At 42.2% G+C, this 27085-nt stretch overlaps 1 protein-coding gene across 2 annotated transcripts in view; it reads right to left on the bottom strand.

Annotated features, from left to right (window-relative positions):
* Nucleotides 1-27085, bottom strand: part of DOK6 (docking protein 6) — a 423151-nt gene that overhangs the window by 69282 nt on the left and 326784 nt on the right. For both annotated transcript variants that reach the window (XM_074944708.1, XM_074944709.1), the window contains exon 7: nucleotides 16542-16659. In XM_074944708.1, coding sequence (XP_074800809.1) covers nucleotides 16542-16659 — 118 coding nt within the window. The remainder of the gene's footprint in view (nucleotides 1-16541; nucleotides 16660-27085) is intronic.

Genomic DNA, 27085 nt, shown 5'->3' with positions numbered 1-27085 from the left:
GACAAAAACAACAAATCAAAAAACTTACAATAAGTCTTGGGGCACAACCACTGTATGTGGAGATTTAAATGACCAAACATTTTAATGTTTCCTGTATATACATTTTCATGAAATGCTTTTAGAAAAAAAACTAATGAATAATGCACAAAACTAACAATAGATTCATTTATATAGATTTTCAAAGCTTTCAGGAATAGAAGCAAAGATACTGCATAAGATTAAGGAACCTACACACTATAATTTAATAACACTTTGAATAACGTGGATCTTCTGTATACTACTGTACATATTTCTGGTATCCTTTATTTTGACTTCCAGCTTTACGAGGCTTTAGTTTACTGATCTGCAAGTCCTAATTATAGATTCAGAAAAAAAAATGGCAAGGTGTTTCATCCAGCTGCTGGCTGACAGTGAAACACAACTGAATGTTCCAATTCATATGCTGTAACATTTGACATCAATTGCATTGTTCAGGGACTAAAAGTAAATAGAAAAAGGAATTCTGCACTCAGTTGCTGTGAGTATGAACAAACAATGGAAATTCCAAAATGATGAATGCCCTGCGATTCTTTTTACATACTTTAATTTGCAGAAAGCTACAGAAGCACAAAGGATTAGTCTAACGGAGGACTAAGCAGGATAATTCAAACAGCTCTACGTACTTGAATATTCTCTGAATATTTGTAATGAGCTGCCAACTAGCATTCCTTCTACTTTGTAAAGTCTGGGAATTTGTGTAGCTGAAATCATGTGAGTGTGACATTGTCACTTTCTTAGAATTAAAACTTTTAACCTCCATGGGTTTAACTGGCACCAATATCAGCCTTGTTAGCACTGATAAGTGCTTTGCAGTATATTGAAAGAGGAGGGGAGCTCTTGCCTCACTAGCCCAGGAAATAGGGAGCCATGGGAGAGCCTTGCTTCTCCAGGGCAAAGAGAGGTGGGGGAGCTCCCTGCTGTTTTGATCAGAGGAAGTGGAGCCATGATCTCCCTGCTCCTCTTTACGGGGGTTCCCACTATACATCTCCCCCTTATCCATTGTTTCAGATATCCAGTGCTCATCAATTGGGGAATGTGTTCCGATTCATGCTGGTCCTGATCTGCATATCCATCATTTGCACGGAGCATGACTGATGTGAACTGGAACACATTCCCCTACTGAGCAGTACAGTACTGTGCTTGTGTCAGCCCGCAAGGCTGCTGATCAACTCCTCCTTCTCCCTCCCAGTGCCTCCTGCCTGCTGCAATCAGCAGTTAGGCGGCATTCAGGAGCCATGCGGGGAAGGGGAAGGAGTGGGGATGAGGCACTCAGAGGAGAGGGTGGAACTGGGTGGGAAGAGGCAGAGCATGGGTGGAGGGGCAGGAAGAGGCGGGGTGGCCCTGTGTACAGTACAGTCCTGTAGCCATCATGAGTGCAAAACACATTCAAAGTGTTAAGAGTGGGCTTGTGTCTTAGAGGTAATGTAAGAGTGTAACATTAGAAGTGAAATTAGATGTTATAAAGCATATTGAAAGAGGAGAGCATCCAGCCGATGTTTCTCATATTCTCGGTTTGCCTGCTTCGACAGTACACTCAATTTTTAAGAGTGCTAATCGAATTCATGAAAGCACTAGAAGTGCTCTGAAATTGTCATAATTGAAGATAATGAAACAGAGAAGCAGTACAATGGAGAAGATGGAATGTTTGCTGGCTGATTGGATTGATGACCTCCATGAAAAGAAAATGCCTGTGAGTTTAAGCTTGATTCAGGAGAAGGCCAAAAGCCTGTATAACGATTTAAAGGAAAGAGAGGGAGAGAGCTCAACAGCAGAAAAGGAGGCCTTCAATGCTAGTCATGGGTGGTTCCACAGATTTCAGAAATGTGCCAATCTACATAATGTAAAACTCACAGGAGAAGCGGCTAGTGCGGATGAAGAAGCAGCTGAAATGTTTCCTATGCAGCTAAACACAATTGTTTCGGAAGGTGGCTACTTTCCGAAACAAGTTTTTAATGTAGACGAGACAGGCCTTTACCGGAAGAAGATGCCAACGATGACTTGTATTTCTTGTGATGAGAAGACTACTCCTGGATTCAAAGCCTCAAAAGACCGCTTAACTCTTCTGTTTGGGGGAAATGCAGAAGGAGATTAAAAGTTGAAGCCCTTGCTTGTGTACCACAATGAAAACCCAAGAGCAACGAAGGGCTATGTTAAGTCTCGTTTCCCTATAATTTGGAAGTCAAATTGAAAGGCCTGGATGACAAACAATATTTTCTGTGCGTGGTTTGTAGACCATGCTCTCCCTGAATTTAAGGCTTACTGTCAGAAGGAAAATTTGGCCTTTAAGTTTTTCCTTCTGCTGGATAACACAAGTGCCCACAAACTGGACTACAAAGACCTCTGCTCGAACATCAAGGTCCTATTTTTGCCACCCAAAACCACATCGTTGCGGAAGCCTATGGACAAGGGTGTAATGGCCACATTCAAGGTTATTACCTATAGAGGATGTTCTTTGTGCTGATTAAGGAGATGGCAGGTGAAGGAAAGCCAAGTGTAAAGGAGTTTTGGAAGACCTACATCATCTTGAACAGTGTGGAAAACATTAACGTGTCATGGGAAGAGGTCACTTCGCAATGTATGAACGGCATTTGGCACAGTGTATGGCCAGATGCTGTCCACAGATTCATGGGATTTGATGCCGTTCCTGCTCTTGGCAAGAAATTGTCAAGTTGGTGAAGGATGTCAGCTTCAAGGAAGTGGAGAGGATGATGTACAGGAGTTGCTGGAATCTCACGCTGAGCAACTGACAAATGAGGAACTGATTGATCTGGATCAATAATGTATATCCGAAGAAAGCAAGGATGATGATGACGATGATGTAAGGCAGGAAGCTAGGAGTCTGATGACAAAGAATCTCTTCCATTTTTTGGGGCTGCTGGATGAGATGACGGAAAACATACAGAGTCGTGAATGGTCTGCCACTTTTTCATGAATGGTCTGCCAAAGTCTCCAGGGCTCTCAATGAGGCAGCGACTTGCTACAGGGAGATCTATTGTTCAAAGATTTATGCAGGAGAGCAGACATCGATAAAATGCTTTTTTAACTCTTCTGGAACTGAAAAGATAGCCCAAGAAAATCCAGCCGCCAACCCTACCTAAGTTTAGTGTAATTGACACTTTTATACTGTATTACTGTACTGTATTTACTATATTACAATGTTCTATGTGTTTGAACGGTGGTAGTAGGGTTCTACATTATTTTATTCAATGTTTATGTGTAAAATGTATACTGTATAACCTGTCATTGTAAAAAGGTATACTGTTTAGGTACACTGTTTAGGCGAAAAGAGTATTGTCATAGGCAAATGTGGTGATCCCCCGCCTTATTCCATTATTTCTTATGGGGAAAAATTCCCCGGTATACGCTGTTTTGGTATCCATTGCCCTTTTCAAGAACGCAACCCCAATGTATACAGGCGACCCTCCTGTAACTTAACCATTGGTTTCAATGGAAAAAATCACATTGACTTTGAACGGGTCCAGGATTTTATCCCTGCTGTTTTCATTTTATTTTGACAGTGCTCATCAGGTAAGCAGTTACTAGGCTTAGATTCGGGCAAACTTATTATACTGGGTAGCATCTTACTCAGTAAGGAGTCCCACTGAATTCAAAGGTAGGAGAATCTAGCCCTTGGTAAACAAGTTTAGATGAAAGAAAAGGAGTACTTGTGGCACCTTAGAGACTAACCAATTTATTTGAGCATAAGCTTTCGTGAGCTCACGAAAGCTAATGCTCAAATAAATTGGTTAGTCTCTAAGTTGCCACAAGTACTCCTTTTCTTTTTGCAAATACAGACTAACACGGCTGTTACTCTGAAGTTTAGATGACTTTCATTTTGGTTTTAAAATAAGTCTGAAGCAGAAATACTCTTTTGGGCATTTATAATAAAGCTGAATCAAAATTTTCATTGTTGCCTCCTTTTATTTATGTAACTATAAAAAAGAAGTTGCTTTTCTTCTCAAAATGAAAACATGCAGGGTCTTCCTGCGTAATGCTCATGCTGTGAGCATTTACTTATGCAAGCAGTCTCCCTGAAGTCAATGGGACTATTTGTGTGAGTACGTGTTCGTTAACATGAGTGACGGTTGCACTAACAAGTCCTGAATAACAACCAGAACCTTAGATCTAGTCATAACAGGGAACCTGAAGTTGGTATGTGAGCCTTAATTTGGGTTTTCTTGGATTAAGGCCAGCCTTTAATTAGACTTTCTATAGTTCATTTCCTAAGGGTTTTCAGTGATAGCAAAACAGAGTGGAGAGAAGAAATAAAAAGTTTCTGTATCAAAATTTTATTTTGGCCTTAAAATAGCCAAATCAATTGAATACCAAATTTGCAAAATCCATTTCATTACAAAAAAAAAAAAAGAAAGAGAGAGAGAAAATTGACTTCATCAAGCCCTCAGATCGCTACCCCTTCCTGCTTCTCCATGTGGGCACTAATGATACTGCCAAGAATGACCTTGAGCAGATCACTGCAGACTACGTGGCGCTGGGAAGAAGGATAAAGAAGTTTGAGGAGCAAGTGGTGTTCTCGTCCATCCTCCCCGTAGAAGGAAAAGGCCTGGGTAGAGACCGTCGAATCGTGGAAGTCAACGAATGGCTACGCAGGTGGTGTTGGAGAGAAGGCTTTGGATTCTTTGACCATGGGATGGTGTTCCAAGAAGGAGGAGTGCTAGGCAGAGACAGGCTCCACCTAACGAAGAGAGGGAAGAGCATCTTCGCAAGCAGGCTGGCTAACCTAGTGAGGAGGGCTTTAAACTAGGTTCACTGGGGGAAGGAGACCAAAGCTCTGAGGTAAGTGGGGAAGTGGGATACCGGGAGGAAGCACAAGCAGGAGCGCGTGAGAGGGGAGGGCTCCTGCCTCATACCGAGAAAGAGGAGCGAGCAGCGGGTTATCTCAAGTGCCTATACACAAATACACGAAGCCTGGGAAACAAGCAGGGAGAACTGGAAGTCTTGGCAAAGTCAAGGAATTATGATGTGATTGGAATAACAGAGACTTGGTGGAATAACTCACATGACTGGAGTACTGTCATGGATGGATATAAGCTGTTCAGGAAGGACAGGCAGGGCAGAAAAGGTGGGGGAGTTGCACTGTATGTAAGAGAGCAGTATGACTGCTCAGAGCTCAAGTATGAAACTGCAGAAAAACCTGAGAGTCTCTGGATTAAGTTTAGAAGTGTGAGCAACAAGGGTGATGTCGTGGTGGGAGTCTACTATAGACCACTGGACCAGGGGGATGAGGTGGACAAGGCTTTCTTCCGGCAACTCGCAAAAGTTACTAGATCGCATGCCCTGGTTCTCATGGGAGACTTCAATCACCCTGATATCTGCTGGGAGAACAATACAGCGGTGCACAGACAATCCAGGAAGTTTTTGGAAAATGTAGGGGACAATTTCCTGGTGCAAGTACTGGAGGAACCAACTAGGGGCAGAGCTCTTCTTGACCTGCTGCTCACAAACCGGGAAGAATTAGTAGGGGAAGCAAAAGTGGATGGGAACCTGGGAGGCAGTGACCATGAGATGGTCAAGTTCAGGATCCTGACACAAGGAAGAAAGGAAAGCAGCAGAATACGGACCCTGGACTTCAGAAAAGCAGACTTTGACTCCCTCAGGGAACTGATGTGCAGGATCCCCTGGGAGAATAAAATGAGGGGGAAAGGAGTCCAGGAGAGCTGGCTGTATTTTAAAGAATCCTTATTGAGGTTACAGGGACAAACCATCCTGATGTGTAGAAAGAATAGTAAATATGGCAGGCGACCAGCTTGGCTTAACAGTGAAATCCTTGCTGATCTTCAATAAAAAAAGAAGCTTACAAGAAGTGGAAGATTGGACAAATGACCAGGGATGAGTATAAAAATATTGCTCGGGCATGCAGGAGTGAAATCAGGAAGGCCAAATCACACCTGGAGTTGCAGCTAGCAAGAAATGTGTATTCCTGTTTTTGTGTCTTTTTGTAACTTAAGATTTTGCCAAGAGGGATTCTCTATGTTTTAAATCTGACTACCTGTAAGATTATCTTCCATTCTGATCTTACAGAGTGGTTCTCATCTTTTTTTGTTCTTCTAATAAAGTTCTGTTTTTTAAGAATCTGACTGGGTTTTTTTGGGTCTTAAAAATCCAAGGCTGGTTTGTGCTCATCTTGTTTATTCTCAAGCCTCCCCAGGAAAGGGGTGTAAGGTCTTGGGGGGGGATATTTTGGGGAAATAGGAACTCCAAGTGGTCCTTTCCCTGTTCTTTGTCTAAATCACTTGGTGGTGGCAGCATACTGTTCAAGGAGAAGGCAAAATTTGTGCCTTGGGAAAGTTTTTAACCTAAGCCGGTAAAAATAAGCTTAGGGGGTCTGTCATGCGGGTCCCCACATCTGTACCCTGAAGTTCAGAATGAGGAAGGAAGCCTGACAACCTATATGAAGCATTTTACTTATTTTCATCCAGGTATTAACCAATTAACTTGCTCTTTGCTTTTGAGGGAACTGGATCAAATGCACTGTGTGGCTGGAAAACACATTTCTCGCCAGCAAGTTAAAGAAGTATGGGCTGGATGAATGGACAATAAGGAGGATAGAAAGTTGGCTAGATTGTTGGGCTCAACGGGTAGTGATAAATGGCTCCATGTCGAGTTGGCAGCCAGTATCAAGTGGAGTGCTCCAAGGGTTGGTCCTGGGGCTGGTTTTGTTCAATATCTTCATAAATGATCTGGAGGATGGTGTGGATTGCACCCTCAGCAAGTTTGCAGATGACACTAAACTGGGAGGAGAGGTAGATACGCTGGAGGGTAGGGATAGGATACAGAGGGACCTAGGCAAATTGGAGGATTGGGCCAAAAGAAATCTGATGAGGTTCAACAAGGACAAGTACAGAGTCCTGCACTTAGGACGGAAGAATCCCATGCACCGCTACAGACTAGGGACCAAATGGCTCGGCAGCAGTCCTGCAGAAAAAGACCTGGGGTTACAGTGGACGAGAAGCTGGATATGAGTCAACAGTGTGCCCTTGTTGCCAAGAAGGCCAATGGTATTTTGGGATGTTTAAGTAGGGGCATTGCCAGCAGATCGAGGGACGTGATCATTCCCCTCTATTCGACATTGGTGAGGCCTCATCTGGAGTACTGTGTCCAGTTTTGGGCCCCACACTACAGGAAGGATATGGAAAAATTGGAAAGAGTCCAGAGGAGGGCAACAAAAATGATTAGGGGACTGGAACACATGACTTATGAGGAGAGGCTGAGGGAACTGGGATTGTTTAGTCTGCGGAAGAGAAGAATGAGGGGGGATTTGATAGCTGCTTTCAACTACCTGAAAGGGGGTTCCAAAGAGGATGGCTCTGGACTGTTCTCAGTGGTAGAAGATGACAGAACAAGGAGTAATGGTCTCAAGTTGCAGTGGGGGAGATTTAGGTGGGACATTAGGAAAAACTTTTTCACGAGGAGGGTGGTGAAACACTGGAATGCGTTACCTAGGGAGGCGGTGGAATCTCCTTCCTTAGATATTTTTAAGGTCAGGCTTGACAAAGCCCTGGATGGGATGATTTAGTTGGGGATTGGTCCTGCTTTGAGCAGGGGGTTGGACTGGATGACCTCCTGAGGTCCCTTCCAACCCTGATATTCTATGATTCGGTGAAAATGCACAATACTCAGAACCAGAGAAAATATACAGTCTTGGAAAATATGGCTTCTGTTGATAAAATCTCCAACTCCCTCAGAAGTAGATTTGAATTCTTGTTCAGGTCACTCGCAATCTGAATTGGAGCTAACATGTACTCTACTGTTGAGATGTCCAGTTGTCACCTCTAAAACTAATATTTAATATATTAGTACAAAACAGATGGAGAAAACCCCCAGGCTTACCATTAATTAGTGTAACACCTGAAGGTGGGAGAAAACATTTTTGTGCCCAGCAGTTAGCAAACCAAATGAAGTGAGCAAACGATAAATTAATTCCTACAAGACTTCTGTTGGCTATTAACTTATGTTGCTTAAAATTACTTAGTTTCTCTCCCTACAGAAAATAAATGCCAACATATGAGACTTGTTCTTTACCAGACTATTATTGATCACACCGCAGCCTGGATTAAGAAAACTCAGGATAAAAAATCAGCTGTTTTTTATAGAGAAACCCACATAGAGAAGGGCTGCAATACAATAACAACAGCCTTTAAACCTGTTAGCATCAATGGCCACACCTTGTGCTACTGCTAATAGTAGAATATCTGCTGAGAAATCCTGGCTAACATTCGTGTTAGCAAACTGTGATGGTCTGGGGTTCAGCCCAGGCAATAAGGGGTTCAAGAGCATTTGTCTTGTAACCCTGGAGTCTTATGACTGTACATTCGTGGTCCAGAGCTCTATCCCCAACAGCCTGCCAGCAGCCCACAAGTCTCAAATTCACCCCACAACCATCCTAATGCAAGGACTAGTCCCTCTCTCTCTGGACCCTCAGAGAGTAAGTGTGAGGTTCATTGTCTTTACAGAGACAGTAAAACATTCCAACTTGTTAGCTTTCTAGAAGCGCACACTTTACTGAATTTACACAGCACTGATGATTTATAATGAAAGTTTATTAACCAAAGAGCAAGGATTAAATTATACCAAGTAAAAGAGATATGGTAGACATGGTTACGAGCAAATGATCATGAAAACACGCAACTAGAAGTTTAAATCTAGCAAGACACCGTCTTTGTTCAAGACTGTTTCTCTCCCCCCACATTCTCCTTGCCAGTTTTTTACTGTCCAGTCTGGCTAGGTCCCATCTGAGAGACCAAATCACTTGGTTTCTTTTTCTCCTACAGCTAAAGATAAAGCTGGAGTCTCACTCTATTCCTTATATTCCCAAAGGGATATCTGTGTCTTACAAGTCATGAAGGCCTCCTGGGGATTCAGTCTCCTGTCTCTCTCTGGCGTGCAGGAGCCATGCGAATTCTCTGTCTCTTGAGTTCACGATCAGGAAAACTGTGAGGGATTAGGTCATAGAAACCCCCTTGGGGCTACCACCTGATGTGCTGAGACTACCTCTAAGCCCATTTTCCCTGGCAGCTTGGGACTTCAGTGCCCTGCCAGGTTGTGCCAGACATGCTAGCCTGCTACACACACAGACCCAAGTCTCAACCACATCCCCAAAAAGCTGCAGGTTTAACTAAAAACAGCTTAAGAAGTGCTCCTGTCTCCAACACCCAGATACCCAGTTCCCAATGGGATCAAAACCCCAAATAAATCCATTTTACTCTGTATAAAGCTTATACAGGGTAAACTCATAAACTGTTCACCCTCTATAACACTGATAGAGAGATATGCACAGCTGTTTGCTTCCCCAGGTATTAATACTTGCTCTGGGTTAATTAATAAGTAAAAGTGATTTTATTTAATATAAAAAAGTAGGATTTAAGTGGTTCCAAGTAATAACAGACAGAAAAAAGTAAGTTACCAAGCAAAATAAAATAAAACATGCAAGTCTAAGCCTAATACAATAGGAAACTAAATGCGGGTAAATCTCACCCTCAGAGATGTTCCAATAAGCTTATTTTACAGACTAGACTTCCTCCTCGTTTGGGTCCAGCAATCCCTTTCAGACATCCCTTTGGTGGAGAGGCTATCTTTTGAGCCAGCTTAAGACAAAATGGAGGGGTTTCCAGGGGCTTGTATAGTTTTTCTCTTGTGGGTGGAAACCTCTCTCCTCTCCTGTGTAAAATCCCCTCCACAAGATGGAGTTTTGTGGTCACCTGGGCAAGTCACAGGTCTATGAATGATTCAGCTTTTTTCAGGCGGATGCCATTGTTTACATGTTAGTTTGAATGTTCCCAGGAAAGCTCAGATGTGGATTGGTGTCTCTCAAGGTCCATTGTTAGCTGAGTACTCCCAATTACTTGAATAACCCTTTCACACTATGTTGACCAAATGTACCTTATATGCTTCCTACAGCAAACACTTTAAATACAAGCGTAGAGCCAATGCTCATAACTTCAGATATAAAAATGATACATGCATATGAATAGGATGACTACACGCAGTAGAACATAACCTTTGCTGACACCACCTCAAGATTTCTTGTTTATCCATTTCGCCAGCCATAACAGGGGATTTGATAGAAGTGATGATAATTAGTACAAATTAAAAAATGAATAAATTCCAAACCATTCCCATTTACAGAGCTGAATCCTATCTGCATGTATTTTTAAATAATTTCTTTTGAGTAATTTACCTTGTAGACCAATGATAAAGAAACTGAATGCAATGAACAAGACAAACAAAGAGCACCCTGCAGTAAGCCTATCTATTTATTATATTCACATTTTTAAAGCATCAAACATCACAGTATCTAGGCACCAAATATCAACTTAGCCACCGAAGTAGCATTTTCTCAACCCACAGTTCCATTTTATCATCCCTCTGATTAAAAGTAGCCATTGGGGTTAGTGAGAAGGCATGGGCTATACACTGTCATCAGTATGTTGTTGACACACAGCTTTCTGTCTCCACCTCATCAGTACCTGCCCAAACAATCAATTGCATTACTTGGTGTACGGGTGAACTTGGTACATGGATTAGGGCTAAATGGCTGAGATTCCAAACCAGATAAGATTGATGTGATGTTGGTTGCTTGGACGAAGCAAGCAGAAGAGATTTCAGGGATAATATCTGAACCTCAATGGGTTACGTGAATTCACAACTGGGCACACTTCTAGTTTCCACCTTAATATTAGGTAGTAGCAATAGCCAACTGGTAGATCAGCATTCTCCCCATCCCAACTACAAAGGCTGCAAGTTGAGCATATTTACTTCCATGAGTAAAGCGGTCAAAACCTGACGTTCTGCTGTGCTATCAGCTCTTGCTTTTTTTGTGCCTTACATTTTCTATAGAAATGAATAGCACTCCCTATTTGTGAAAAAGTATAAGTGAATCTGAGTCTCACTACTGTACATATTCCAAATCAGCATATGGTGAGAAAGAGTTAAGTGGTTTTTTTTCTTTCTTTGCTGTTTGCTTTAATTGTGTTATGTTAAAATGTTGTAAACATGAATTTTTATGTCTAGATTTTAATGGAAGGTCTGATCTGGATTATTAACATGCTAACTTTAGAAACCGCCACTATAATTTGAAAGGCAATAGGTATAGATTGGGGTCTTTTATTTATATCTGTGCATCATAATACAGACCTGCTCCTCCTGAGTGTAAGTTGACCCTAAGGCTAATATTCTTAAAGAGTTCTTACACATTAGCTAGATTGAGGACCTTTGCATTTATATTTTACAGGCTGGTCTGGCTTCAAGAATTCTTTGAAACAAAATTATGAAGAAAAGAAAGTTTCCATCTGAGCTGGTGCAAAGGGAATGGAAATTAGAGAGTCAAATTTCTATTTTGTGGCAAATTTCAACATTTTTAAAATGGTTTTTGTTCCAAACAAAGTGGTCAGTGTTACATACTAACCCTCGTCTATTCATCTTACTACAGATAGGCAAGTTCTAAAATATGTCTATCATGTTTTAGTGGAATACATAAATCTACAATTTTTCATAAAGTAGAATTTCTGCAGTTTTAAAGATACATATACTGGTATACCATATTTTAAAATATTTTCTCCTGTGAAACCAGTTATGAATATTATTATTATTATTATTATATTCCATATACCTAGCCTTATTTCCTACATTTTTGTTACACTAATCCTATACTAGCAAAGCTGCTGTTTCAGAGACACAAGATATGGCACAATGTTTCATAAAATTGTCTCACTGCCAATGTCTCATATATTTGTCTCACAAGACAAACACCATAACATTGTCCTGTCAAAAATAGCTAATATTGTAAAAGATTTCCCCCCAAAACATAACTGAACATAACGAGAAGAGCTGTAATATCTGAATGCGTATACATTTTATTTATATTTATTACTATACGAATATAATGAAATATCTACAATATGGTGAAGGTCATCCAAGCAATACATTATTAAGATCTTTTTCACAATCAACTCCACAATACCTTTTGGTTAGCACAATGATGTGAATGTCCAGATGGCCAGGTAAACAGACAAAAAACACTCAGAAAGACTGGTTGTTAAACACCATTCTGTTATCAGTCACAATTAATTTTGTTTTGTTTTTCAGGATTTTGTTTTTCAGGATCAGGATTTCAGGACAGAATTACCCTGTCATGTGAAGAATGCTGTAAATATAAAACACCCACCTTTGCTACATCTATGTAGTAACCTCTATATTTGCATGTGTTTGTAGGACATCTATGACATCTTTGTTGTCTATAAACTTTTAGCCATGAAGTCCTGGGATATTTTCTAAACCAGGAATGAGTCTCTAATACAAAACTCAGAAGTTGCATCAACTGCCTGATTAGAAAGTTATTCTGCTTTATTTGCCCTTCTTTGATAAGGCAAGAAAAGAAAAAAATGTTTTATCCTGTTAATAATGCTTACATTATGGGTTGAATTCAGGACTTACAAACACACGCTTTAGTGTACAGATGTTTTCTCTTCTGCAATCTTTGCAGGAGCTTCCCACCTGCTGGGTTTAATTTATATGATGATTTAAAAAACAAAACAAAACAGCCCAGGTCTTTCATCAAGGCACTGCACTGCACCAGTTTTCATGAAAAAGTGTAAAATATTTTCTCAGGCAAGATATTTCAGCCACCCTGCAATATCTAACCTCTACCTCTGGCTGTAAATTGATAGTGCACATGCACATATCTCATTAAGAGATAAGCCAGGTAAAACTGTTAAACCCTGGTCAAATTACACAAAGAGATAGCATGTAGATTTTTGTTTTATTTTTCAGTTTGAATGAAAACATTATTCTTATTTATGTGTTAAATTTTAAAATACATAAAGAGCCTGTACCATTGAAGGGCAAATCACCTGCCTCTCCACTTAACTTAAAGGGAAGTTACTCATCGTTGGCATTATTCACCATTATTAATAATTTTTGTTATTGTAGCACTTGGAAGTCTCAAACAAAATCAAGGCTCAACTGTTCTAGATGTTGTTCAAACACATAATAAGAGACTGTAACCTCTTTGAGGAGGATCTATCTAAATACACAAGACAAAAGGCATGAGAAGAACCAGAAGCACAAAGAGATACATAGACTTGCTCCAGGTCTCACACAGCAGGTCATTGGCACAGCTGCAATAGAACTCAGGTCCCTGCAGTCCCAGTACAGGTCCTAACCACTAAAATACACTGCCTTCCTCATCGTGTCTCAGAATCAGGCCCCTATTTAGTCAAGCCAAGGGCAGAACGTTTGTCTCTAGTTATAAGCATATTCACCAAAAATCACTGATATTCTAAGGCAGAGGTGGGCAAACTATGGCTCGCGGGCCACATCCAGCCCATAGGACCATCCTACCCAGCCCCTGAGCTCCTGGCCCAGGAGGCTAGTCCCCGGCCCCTCCCCGCTGTTCCCCAGCCCCCGCAACCAAGCCGCCATTCACTCGGTGGGGCTGTACGCTCATGCAGGGCAGCGCGGCAGCATGTCTGGCTCTGGCCAGGTGGCACGGCGGCCAGACATGCTGCTCTGACCAGCATGGTAAGGGGCTGGGGCCAGGGGGTTGGATAAGGGGTAGGGAGTCCCAGGAGGCAGTCAGGGGACAGGGAGCAGTTGGATGGGGCGGAGGTTCTGGGGGTGGTGGTCAGGGGATGGGGAATGGGGGGGGTTGGATGGGGCAGAGGTTTGGGGGGGGCAGTCAGGGGACAGGGAGCGGGGGGGGTTGAGGGGGGGGGTCTTGGGGGGCAGTTAGGGGAGGGAGTCCCGGGAGGCGGTGGTCAGGGGACAAGGAGCAAGGGGCGGTTGGATGGGGTGGAGGTTCGGGGCGCTCAGGAGATGGGGAACAGGAGGCGGTTGGATAGAGCAGAGGTTCTGGGTAGGGCAGTCAGGGGATGGGGAGCGGGGCGGGGGGGTTAGATGGGGGTGGGGTCCTGGGGGGCAGTTAGGGGCAGGGGTCCTGGGAGGGGGCAGTCAGGGGACAAGGAGCAGGATGGAGTTGGATGGGTCGGGGGTCCTGAGGGGGGCAGTCAGGGGGCGGGAAGTGGGAGGGGGCAAATAGGGGGCAGGGGCCAGGCTGTTTGGGGAGGCACAGCCTTCCCTACCCGGCCCTCCATACAGTTTTGCACCCCGATGTAGCCCTCAGGCCAAAAAGTTTGCCCACCCTTGTTCTAAGGGTTTTAATTTTAGACTTGAAACTCATACATCAGTTTTATGCAGATTTAATCAGACACCCTGAAACTAGCTTCCAGAATACATAGGAACATAAGAATGGACATACTGGGTCTGATCAATGGTTCATCTAGCTCAGTATCTTGTCTTCTGACAGTAGCCCATGCAGAGGCTTCAAAGGGAATGAACAGAAGAGGGAAATTATGTGGTGATCCATCCCCTGTCATCCACTCCCAGCTTCTGGCAGTCAGAGGTTTAGGGATAGCCAGAGTATGGGGTTGCATCCCTGACTATCTTGGCTAGTAGCCATGGATGTACCTATCCTCCATGAACTCATCTAATTATTTTTTTGAACCCAGTTATGCTTTTGGCATTCACAACATTCCCCTGGCAACAAGTTCCACAGGTTGACTGCATTGTGGGAAGAAGTACTTCTTTATGTTTATTTTAAACAATGCTCTCAAGTTGCAGTGGGAGAGGTCTAGGTTGGATAGTAGGAAAAACTATTTCACTAGAAGGGTTGTGAAGCACTGGAATGGGTTACTTAGGGAGGTGATGGAATCTCCATCCTTTGAGGTTTTTAAGGTCTGGCTTGACAAAGCCCTGGCTGGGATGATTTAGTTGGGGTTGGTCCTGCTTTGAGCAAGGGGTTAGACTAGATGACCTCCTGAGGTCTCTTCCAAACCTAATCTTCTATTATTCTAAACCTGCTGCCTCTTAATTTCATTGGATGACCATTGGTTCTTGTGTTATCTAAAGAAGTAAATAATACTTCCTTATTCACTTTCTCCACACCATGATTTTACAGACTTCTATCATATCCCCCCATCAATCATCTCTTTTCTAAGATGAACAGACCCTGTCTTTTTAATTCTCCTCATATGAAAGTTGTTCTATGCCCCTAATCATTTTTATTGCCCTTCTCTGTACTTTTTTCCAGTTCTAATATAACTTTTCTTAAATGGGGTGACCAGAACGGCACACAGTGTTCAAGATGTGGGTGTACCATGGGTTTACATAGTGGTTTTATAATATTTTCTGTCTTATTATCTATCAATGGTTCCTAACATTCTGTTAGCATTTTGACTGTCAGTGCACACTGAGCAGATGTTTTCAGAGAACTATCCACAATGACTCCAAGACCTCTTTCTTGAGTGGTAACAGCTAATTTAGACCCCATCATTTTGTATGTATAGTCAGACTTATGTTTTCCAGTGTGCATTACTTTGCATTTATCAACATTGAACTTCATCTGCGACTTTGTTGCAAAGTCACCCAGTTTTGTGAAATCCCTTTTAACTCTTTTCAGTCAGCCCTGGACTTAACTATATTGAGTAATTTTGTATTATCTGAAAACTTTGTCACCTCACAGTTTGCCCCTTTTTCTAGATCATCTATGAATATGTTGAACAGCTCTGGTTCCAGTACAGATCTCTGGGGAGATCCTGCTGTTTACCGCTCTCCATTCTAAAAACTGACCATTTATTCCTACCCTTTGTTTCCTATCTTTTAACCAGTTACGTGTTCCATGACTGCCTACTTTGCTTAAGAGCCTTTGGTGAGGGACGTTGTCAAAGGCTTTCTGAAGGTCCAAGTATACTATATCCATTGGATTACCCTTCTCCACATGTTTGTTGACATCCTCAAAGAATTCTGATACATTGGTGAGGCATGATTTCCCTTTACAAAAGCCATGCTGACTCTTCCCCAACATATCGTGTGCTTCTATGTATGTGAAAATACTTTTCTTTACTATAGTTTCTACCAGTTTGCCTGGTCCTGAAGTTAGGCTCACCAGCTTGCAATTGTCAGGATCATCCCTGGAGCTTTTTTTAAAGATAGGCATTACATTAGCCCTCCCTCCAGTCATCTGGAACACAGGTCAATTTAAGCAATCAGTTACATACCACAGTTAATAGTTCCGCAATCTAATATTTGAGTTCCTTCAGAACTCTTGGGTGAATATCATTTGGGCCTCCTCATACTCTATCTTATTAGGAAAAGGAGATGCAAGAAAAGCTCTCTGCAGAACACACTATGAAACGGATCCAGATGCCAGACACTCTTTAGGTACGGATAAGTTACATTGTATAGTGTTTTATTCAAATTCCATTGCCAAATTGACTGATGCATGGTGATTCTGGAAGTAATTTTCACCATTAGTTTATCAAAAAATAACTAAAAAAAATTGTATTGCAAATCTCAGGAGTTCCTCTATAGTTGGTGACAGTTGATCAATTGAAATGAAGGGAAAACAACCAATGCAAATAATAAGCATGAATTCCGATCAATGTGAGGGAAACTAATGAACATGTCATTTCATTTTTAAAGCTACTTGCCTTGTAAACTGTAGATTTCTCCAACGCTGTTCTGTCGGGTGATGTGATGCCAGTATGCGCTACGGGGAAGTGAGATTGACTTGGATAATGTCATTGGTTCACTCAGACTGGTCTGGAGCTAAAAGACAAAGCAAACATAAGTGGCAAATCATTCACCAACCCATTTGACATGTACATTTCAGTGTTTAAAACTAGAAAAGAGCCATCATTAGAATGTATATTTTACGGAATCATCACAGTTTGTATGTTATGCTTTACCTTCTGTGAAGAGCATCAATACTAGAAATGGGTTGCTAGTATTCATGGGAAAAAATCATAGGTATTCCTAAATAATGGGGTTTACTAGATCATTTTTGTCCTGCTTCTGCCCCTACTTTCCTACAGCTGTTCACGTGGTTGTGCTTGTAATGTTTTGGTCTAATGTCAGTTGTTGCAGTTAGTGTGCAAGTGATTGGGTGGTGTTGGTGGCCTGTGATATATAGGATGTCAGACTAGATGATCTGGTGGTCTCTTCTGGCCTTAAACGCTACGATTCTATGCGTTTGTCATTTTCCTTCCTAAGTATCATACTTAATGCAAAATGCCACTTTTGTGTTTATTGACTGATGTAAGTATCAGAAGTACCTTCTTCTGGAGGCAGTAGTTCAGGGAAAGAGCTACAGTTGTTTTGTTAGTGAGTGCCAATATATACCGTTGTGTAGTAGTCATTTTGATTCCAGATGTCTCTATTTGAAACTACTTTAGCAATTCCTTTCTTGGGGATTGTAATCAAAACTGGTCAAATTTATTGTAGCTAATCCCTTTTCCTCCCAGACATCTAATTTATTTCCCTATAAGATCATTTAACTTAAAGATTCCAGTCAAAAACTTGAGAACTTAAAATTAATAAAAGTTTATAAAGTCTTACCTGGAAATTAACATAGCAGTAAATGATCTGACAATTACTCTTTCTTTCTACAGTTGCCTAGCACAAGGCAGCCCTGATCCTGACTAGGCAGTAAGGCACTACTGTAGTATAAGTGATAAATAATAACAACAAAAGCCTTAAAAATGCAGCCTACTATGCAATAGGAAATTTGTTACCCACCCACATAGAAACAAAATTCTAGTCTGAAAGCAACATTCCAAATTCGTTATTGATTCATGCCAAGTGCTACCCAATTCCAATCAAGGGAATCAGCTTTGAATCTGGCTCATTCTCCCAGAGATGCACCCAGGGATTTAACTAAAAGTGACTTTCTAAAGACACACAGAGGTAAGTAATGGACAAGTTGAGTCACAGATCAGATAAATATTACACAAGTTCATTGAAACCTTAAGATTAAAAAATGCCCCTAAGACAAAAAAGGCAAGAACCACTATTATACCCAAAAGCACAGCAGGGCATCTTTTTCTCAGGATCTGTAATTTAATAAGTAAAACATCCTCTGATATTAAGCATTAAGCAGGAAGATGTGTCACCAGTATTCATATTACTATAGTATGAACTGAACTAGATATCCTTTCAGATGGTTAATACCAAAGAGAATGCAATTCATATTTTATGGAAATATCACCCTCAAGGAAAGAGCACTTTAAAACACATCACCAGTTTTTCATTTAAGGCCTATGCTTAAAATATAAACATGGATCTTTAATTGGTGACAGTAATGCCAATTAATAGCATTAATGAGTCTATAAAGCTAATCTCATTAATTGGCATGCTCTCATTAACCACAGTCCTGACTTCCCCTTATCTTTTTATTTTAAAGAGAACTTTCTGGCCTAATATAAAAGCTAGTCAATGATAGAGTGGATATTTTTAGACACTCATTTTTGCACAATATTATTGCAATGATAAAACAGACTGGGAGAAGCTATTAACCAATAGATAAATGGTTACTTTTGAGAAACTTGTTATGTACCAGATTAGGAGTATCTCCAAAGGAAAAATTTGGAACTAGTTTGAGAGGGGAAAAAAGCTATACCTGTATATTATTTTTGATTTATATATAATCATTTATATATGAATCTTCATAACAATATAATGTTTAAGGAGGACTGTAGCGGGGTGGTCACCCGCTCCAGCCCTGAAAGGGTTAAAGCCAGCCCTGGGAGAGGGCTGGGGCTGTGAGCAAAGGCTAGGCTGATTGGGGGAAGCAGCCACAGCTGGGCCACGCCCCAATCAGGCCACACCTGGCCCTGTTATAAGGCCTCAGGGTCAGGACTCTCCCTCTAGCTTCAGAGTTTGGGAGCTGAGAGTGCAGGCAACTGAGCAGGGCTGGGGAAAGGCAAGAGGAGCAGGGGAGCTCCTGCCTGGCAACTCCCCAGAGGCTGCAGCCCAGGGGCTAGTCAAAGGCAGCAGGCCCATACCCACCTTTGCCAACAATGAATGGGTTATACACTGCAGTCCGCCCCTGTGAACGGGGGCTAGATGGTGACTGGCAATAGCCATAGACTGAGGCGAGGTGGGGATAGAGGGTTGGGGGTTCCCCGGGGTGGGGAGACCCAGAGCTGTGGGGTACTGCAGGGGGCAGAACCCTCCTGTAGAGGGGCACCGGGGTCCGGGAGGGACACGGGGGCCAGTGGCAGGTGAGACACTGGCCTGCAGAGGGCGCTCTGGGGTGGCAGAGCTAATTCCCAGGACGGCTGACAGGAGGCACCGCACTGATGAGTCATTGCCTCACTACAAGGACCCAGGAGTCAAATTTACCAGGAGAGAAGGTACAACACTGTGAATTAACGGTACAAACACACATCTCAGAATAAGACTACTCAGGCTTCTGAAACAGTCCATACTGTCATGATCAGAGGCTTAACACACATACTAATACTAACATAGTCACTCCAGTGCTAGTGAATTCATAACTATCTTTCATGTAGCTCTTCCAATCTTCCAGAACCATTTTGCTTTGAGTGTCATACAGTTCCATACAATCCATCCTTTAAATTACATTATAAAAAATGAAAAAAAAATGGTTTAACAGTCAATATTTTCAGTTAACTTATTATTGGCAAATCTCCTGTGGTTCTTATTCCCTTCATCTGTAATTGCTGAGTATGCCCATCTTGTACAAAATAAAAAATAAAATACATTCTTGCGTTAGATTTCTGAATAGAACTGCATTCAGAACAAATAAACAAGGTAGAGTGACCTAATAATGTCAGGGGAAGAGCAATACAGTTACACACACACACACACACACACACACACAGGGAAGTTAATATCAAAATATGCCCAAATTTTCTGCCTGGATAACTGGATGTGTCCAAAGAAAAGACAGAAATTAGGGCTTACAAATAGGACAGAGAATTGGACAGCAGCTTTATGTGGAAAGGCAGACAAATAATCTGTTTTTCTCTTCTCCTTCATTCCTTCCTCCTCTAAGCATTGATCCCTTCAAATTCCTTAACCAATTTAATCAGTTCCTATACCCCTACATTGACATAGTTACACTAGTGCAATTTTTATGTACCCAACGTCTAAGTTTCCTTTAAGAGTATTTTACCAGTCTAGTATCTACTAAGCCCTATTTACTACCTACAGAGTAAATCAACACTAATCAATACCCCCTCTAATGGGTTGTTGCAGGTGCCCTGTTTCTAGAAACAGTATAATGGGCTTGATTCTCCTCTTGCTTTCAACAATGTAGCACCATTAAGTTTCCATCATTGGCAGACAGGCAGAGTCATGTCTACTGATTTCAGTGATGTTAAAGTCTACAAGGTCCATAATGGCAGAAACAGTATAGATGCATTCAAAAGATTTGCTCTGAGAAATAAACTAGCCTTGATATTAAATAACTAGTTATATGTTCCTATTAAAGCAGGGGTGGCCAACATTTTTGGCCTGAGGGCCACATCTGGGTATGGAAATTGTATGGCGGGCCATGAATGCTCATGAAATTGGGGGTTGGGGTGTGGGAGGGGGTAAGGGCTTCAGCTGGGGGTGTGGGTTCTGGAGTGGGGCTGGGGATGAGGGATTAGGGGTGCAGGTGGGTGCTCTGGCCTGGGACCGAGGGGTTTGGAGGTTGGGAGGGGGATCAGGACTGGGACAGGGGGTTGGGGCATGGGAGGAGTCGGGGTGCAGGCTCCAGGTGGCATTTACCTCAAGTAGCTCCTGGAAGCAGCAGGCGCAGCCAGGAGACTCTGTGTGCTGCCCCGTCCCCAGTCACCGTCCCTGCAGCTCCATTGGCCATGGTTGCCAGCCAACGGGAGCTGTGGGGGCAGTGTGTGGAGCCCCCTGGCTGCCCCTACAGGTAGGAGGGACATGCTGCTGCTTCTGGGAGCCGCGCAGAGACCTGGCATGCACGGAGCGGGGCAAGCCCCCAACCCTACTCCCTGGTTGGAGCTCGAGGGCTGGATTAAAACATCTGATGGGCCGGATGTGGCCCCCCTGGGCCATAGTTTTCCCACCCCTGTATTAAAGGAAGGTATGACCAGTAACAGAAGCAGTGGGATAATCACAACAGTATTATTGTTTCCATTTAACAGCCCTAAAAGTGAAAAATATCATGAATGATTTTGCTATAAAGATTTTTCAGGTTCACTGAGATGTTGAGGACTGCAAATACATAGTCCACACCTTCTTGCCCCATGATCTGAGGAAAGAAATGCTTATTGTGATTAGAGACTGGAGGCAAGAGAGTAGAAATGGGAAGCATAAATACATAAATGTAGATCAGAATGACCCACATTTCTTAGATTTAAAGCAGCCAACAAAAATATCACTGACACATTTGAAAGACTTTTCTTAAACTGGCATGGAGTAGTCCATTGCTCTTGTTTTCTCCAGATACTTGACACATCCCTTGATTTCGACCTCTGGGATTGTGGAGACAGTTGGTTATCCATAATGAATAAATCTAAAATAACATCAATTCCATCTACAACCAGTGACTTCTTTACAATTTCGAAGGGACTGTGATGGATGGAAATGGAAACTCTTTTCATTGTAAGCCATCTTCAAAAATGTTAATAGTGTATCTTTTTGAAATAAGGCATAAGGGCTAGATTTTCCACTGATGCCCATGGGAGAGCTCTACTGACTTCAGTGGTGTTACTCCCTCTGATGCCATTGAATTTGATTCTAAGAACGTAACCTGTTAAACATGTTATAACTCTGAGCTTTGATGGATAGCATGTGATTCTCTCATTTTCCTCTGACTTTTCTAAAGAAAAGTTAAAGCTTTGAAGGCACTAGAGAACAAAGTCTTTTCTTTATTCAAGAGCATGTAAACATGAGCAGCAGCATTAAACAGTGTCCCATCCTTTCAGTTTTTGGGGTTGCTCCAAAGTTGGCCAATAAAAACAGTTTTTTGTGTGTTTTGGACACTGGTCCACAAGGAGTTGGACTGAGGCCACTGACTGATCTCACATTCTCACCAGACCCGCTCTGGTTAATCAAGTGTCACCAGAGACAATTTCATACTGGATTCAAACCCCCCCACCAATACAAAAAAACCCCCCCTTCACTGAACTGAAAAATCTAATTGTAAATATATATTAAAAATAGCTAGTGATAGTCTTAGTTCACATTTCCGCTCTATTTTTTTTTTTAACTGGAACAAGAAGTTTAGAGAGAACATTATCTTTTGACTCTAGCAAGAAGAAAAGAGTGATTCCAAAATGGATTAATACTGAGTGAACAGGACACCAAAGCGTAACAGCATTTGTCAAATTAATGTTACCAATGGAGATGTGTGAGGCCAAATAGCTATTTTAATTCAGACAGACAGAGGAGGTTTTCAACAGGCCCAGCAGCAGAAACACAGTATATTACTCCCTCCCCCCACACCTTGTTAAAGCCTATATAGAGTTCCCTCTTTCTAGCCCTAAGGGTGCTTCTGTTCTGTGAAGAACTTGGAGAGGAAGGAAGAGGGGGTAGAATTTTTTATTTGTACAATGTCTGTAACCTGGTGGTGGCAGCAAAGCCCAGATTAACTTCACTGGCATGCACAATATATGATAACAACAACAATAAGGTACTCCCAGATAAATGAGAGATCACTTCTAGCATAATCCCATTATAGCATGCTATAAATCACTCTTCAAATTCACATACCAAAGGAATTTTAAGATGACACATAAAACTAGTGTAGTGCTACTATGGGGGTCCAAAAGACTATAAAACTGGACTGCCCTGAAACCAGAACAATTCATTCTAAACCAGGACTTGTGGGTCACACAATATCTTTGAGGAAGCAGGAGATGAGTAATAAACTAGACCATAACACTTATGAACATGAATGTAAGCAATAGGCAAGATTACATTCAGATAATGAGCATTTCATTTTTTAAAAATGTTATAATTTTGTGAAGAAGAAACCCAAATATAGTTGCTTCCCAGTGTATAGATTATTTTCTCTCCTGATAAGGAAAAACACAGATTTTGGTTTATCAATTTGTAAAAAAAGTTCTTATTAAAGAGAAAATCTGAAGAAGTGCTGAGCAGCTCCCATGGTCATTCGGCAGAGGTATGCATGAGTGATCTGCAGGTGATCAGCATCAATCAAGGTTTACTGAGTATGAAGATATTTACATAGTTGCTAGGCTGAATTATCACTGTTTTATGCCTGCTATTTCAGTCTTCCCAACCCGTGAGGCAAGCACACTGACCTGAGACTAGTCTAGCACAGGGCACAGTCCTCAGGCCAAAGGGAAAAAGCAGTGGAAGTGGAAAAGGTTGCATGGCTCTGTATCTGCTCCTCGCTGCACTGCAAATATGCTCTTGCAACTAGGGGCAAAACAGCAGATAGATCTTTGAAAATTGCCAGGCTTCCACCATCCCTTCTCCTGCAGTGGCCTCTATTACAGACAACTAAGGAGTAGCTCACATATACAGGATGGGGCTACATTATTGTTGCCAACCCCCCAGGATTGCCCTGGAGTCTCCAGGAATTAATCTTTAATTAAAGATTATGTAATGTGATGAAATCTCCAGGAATACATCCAACCAAAATTGGCAACCCTACCTGCACCCCAAACCCCTCATCCCCAGACCCACCCCAGAGCCCTCACCCCTTCCTGTACCCCAACCCTCTGCCCCAGCCTGGTGAAAATGAGCAACTGAGTGAGGGTGGGGGAGACGGAGAAGGTGAGCCTCAGAGAAGGGGTGGGGCAGAGGCCAGGGCTTCAGAGAAGAGGTGTTCGGTTTTCTGCTATTAGAAAGTCGGCAATCCTACAGGGTCAGGCTCATAGGCCCAAACTCTGCTTCTACAGTTCATGCTAGCAGTGAGATGAGATTAACAGAATAGAAGAGGTGTATGATGACACCAACCAAACAGGTACTACCTATTACTTAATACTACATAAAGGAGAAATAAAAATGAGCAAAATAAAATTAGGCCTAATCTTGCATGTATTGAAGTTAATGGCCAAGCTTCAATTGATTATTTGGGGAGAGGGACTGTGTACAAAATATTCATCCATTTCCATGACCTATGTCCAGTATCACTGATTTTCAGTATCCCTGCTTATATCAAGTATAATCTCTTAATCAATTACAGGAAAATATCCTGCTTTGAAATGCCAGGATGCATGCCTGTTATTCTCTGGCTGTGGACAATATTGTATATAAATAATGAAGCACTAATGAATAATCAGCTGGAAAGTGAATCAATGACTGGGGATTGACTATTAATTTTTATCTTCTTGGCTATACTATAAAGAAAGGATTATGGAATCTCACTCCCTCTCTGGCAGGATATTTAACTAGCAGTTTTTCCAGTGAGAGATGCCCAGAATAGATCACATCATAATCTGAAACATGAAGGACTAATGTAATAGTTTGTACAGAATATGAGGACTATTCTGTTAATAAAGTATATATATTCACTCATATTTCAACATCTCTTCTCACACTCAGCTTTTCTTTCTTTGCTCCAATTGAAATCAATGGGAATTACGCTAATCATTGCAATGACCGAAGCTTGTACCTTTACATTTTACCGAGACTTGAACCACTGTAAAATATGCTTTGAACACTTTGCAATAGTCACAACACACTTACTAAAAACACAAATACTGAATACTTGGCTCCAGTGTGGGCAGGGCCCAGGGTATTAAAGCTCTTGATAGTAAGGAACCTTTCCAAGGAATGAAGTCAGCCTGCTAGAAAGTCAGCTCCCATAGCTACTGGCAGAATAAACAACTGCAAAATGTACCCTGCTGTGAAACAATATAAAAATCACTGATATGTGGAAGTAACCGATACAGTAAACACATTTCTATGACAGAGAATTTACTAGCTGGAGAGCACTAATCAGTGCACAGACAGTATTAATAGATATTGGCTTCTGTTAAGGTGGAGATTAAAAATTATTGACCTAAGAGATATATATTGAGAGTGAGACTCTTCTCTCTGCCTCCATGAGCAGAGGGGAACCCCAATCTAATGGATACAGCTGTTGGATGGGAGGGGGAAGTGTCAGCTGGTTCCAAAAAAGAGCAGTGGTTGAGAGACCCATCCTAGATTTAAGGCTACTCAACAGCTTAGTGAAGACACAAAAATTCAAAATGGTGACACTTGTAGCAATAATTCCATCACTGAACCAAAGGAATTGTTCTCAGCCCTCAGCCTTCAGGATGCATATTTCCATATAACAATCCACCTATCCCATAAAAGATACCTATGTTTTACTGTCTGTCAGAACCATTTTCAGTAAAGGGTTCTCCCTTTTGGCCAATCATCTGTCCCAAATGTCTTTTCAAAGGTCATGTCAGTAGTAGTGACACACCTCCGCAGAAAAGGAATTCTGGTGTTCCCTTACCTAGATGATTGGCTTCTAAAAGGTCGTATTCTGGTCCTCCTTTGGAAATCCTGAGAGCTGAAGCCAGGAGGCCCTTCTCATAACTACTGCCATAGAAATTGAAATCAACAGGAGTATCAGCAGCACTGAGAGAAGCCTGCAGAGAAATTCTGGTAAGCAGTTGGCTTTCTGCAATATTTGCCTGAAATTACTCTGTGTTCTGTTGGTAAATGTACAATAAAGGAGTTCAGTTGGTACAATTTGTTTGGTTGTACTTCTCCATTAATGCCTGGTAGATAGCAATTCCAAATTGTAAAGTAGCTGTGGAATATGATTTTCTACAAAACAGGTCGAGGGGCTTGTGATTTCTATCAGAGGGCATAGATTTTGTGTGGTACTGCCTTCCATATTCAATAACTGCCTTGACCATCAAGGAGTTAGGAGAGAGATGAGAAAATAAGATTTCTGAGTCCTTTGAGGGGACATATTTTTTGTCCATGCTCTTGAATGTGTGTGGAATTGAGGCCAGGGTGTACCAGATAATTTTTGCGGGATCCAGGAGTGCCTCATTAACAAGCAAGGCAATGCAGGCAGATGAAGCTGTGTGGAGGACGTCAAGCAGCTTATGATGAGGTTCTTTAACCTCCTCAAGCTAAGAATCCACAACCCTCTTGATAAGGTCCTGGAAATATTTAAATTGTCAGACAGGGATGGTTGAGGTGGCATGATCTCTTCATCCGGGGATGAAGAAGAGATATCAGCTGGTGGAGAGAGCTCTTTGTCAGCCCTAGCTTCCTGTTTCTCAAAGGTTTCTTCCTAAGGTTCTGGTCTCCTGGAGAGGGATGGTGAGGAAGGTTGTCTATCTCGGTGACAGATGTTGCTTGAGGACCTAGAGAATTGCTGATAATAGGCCACCCAGGGTCCCAGTATGACCAACTGGATGATGCATATGGCATGGGTGGAGGCATCCATGAGTGCTCATACCAGCAAGATGGTGGTTGTGGATGTGTCTCATGAGATCAACTGCCTTAGAGATCTCTGGAAAAGAGCCTCTATAGGGATAGAGTGGAGAGCCATGGACAGATATTTGAGAGACCAAGGCAAGATCTGCTTCAGAGTCCTCCTCCTCCAAGTCACTTTGAAGTGCTGGAGTAGCAGAAGACATTTGATATACAACCGTTGGTACTGGATGTGTGTCTGTGGATCTGGAGGTCCTCAGTACTGAGAACAGATCGGAGATGAGCAATGGGGAGTCAGGAGTCTCAGACACAGCCAGGTCTCAGGGAAAACTAAACTCCTGTGGTACCAAGAATGTTGTCGGTACCATGTCCATGGCTTGAGCTGAAGTAATGGTAGCTGAGGGAGTTGATGGTACTGAGAGTCTTGAGTGCTCGAAGGGGAGTCCAGATGGAGTCCCAATGGTCCTTTTTTGGTACCGATTATGGAGAGGTAGAGCTCTTCTTCCTGCCTCACTCCCCCGTTGCTACCAACGGTCTATGGAAGCCTGACTTTTTGGAGTCTCTAGGCTTAACTGAGTCCTCAATATCTGAGTAACCGTAGAGAGTGATGGAAGCCAAAGTGGCTAGAGTCATTGGCAACCTCAACTTCTTGGATGTAGGTTCCCTGGAGAACTCGGGGCATGAACTTTGGAAGTCTTATGAGAGGAATCTTGTGTCTTCCTCTTGGATTCCCTCGAGGAGTGCAGCTTGGAAATGGCACAGGTAGCTGACTTACTTGGAGACAGGCATACAGGGGGTCCCCTGGTCTGGGTTAGAGGCTGGGTACAGTAAGCTCTCCATCATGAGGAGCCAAAGT

Source organism: Natator depressus, chromosome 2 (genome assembly GCF_965152275.1).
Source record: "Natator depressus isolate rNatDep1 chromosome 2, rNatDep2.hap1, whole genome shotgun sequence".
Classification (NCBI taxonomy): domain Eukaryota; kingdom Metazoa; phylum Chordata; order Testudines; family Cheloniidae; genus Natator; species Natator depressus.
The sequence above is the reverse complement of the archived record's forward strand: the minus strand, read 5'-3'. Positions and strand labels throughout refer to the sequence as shown.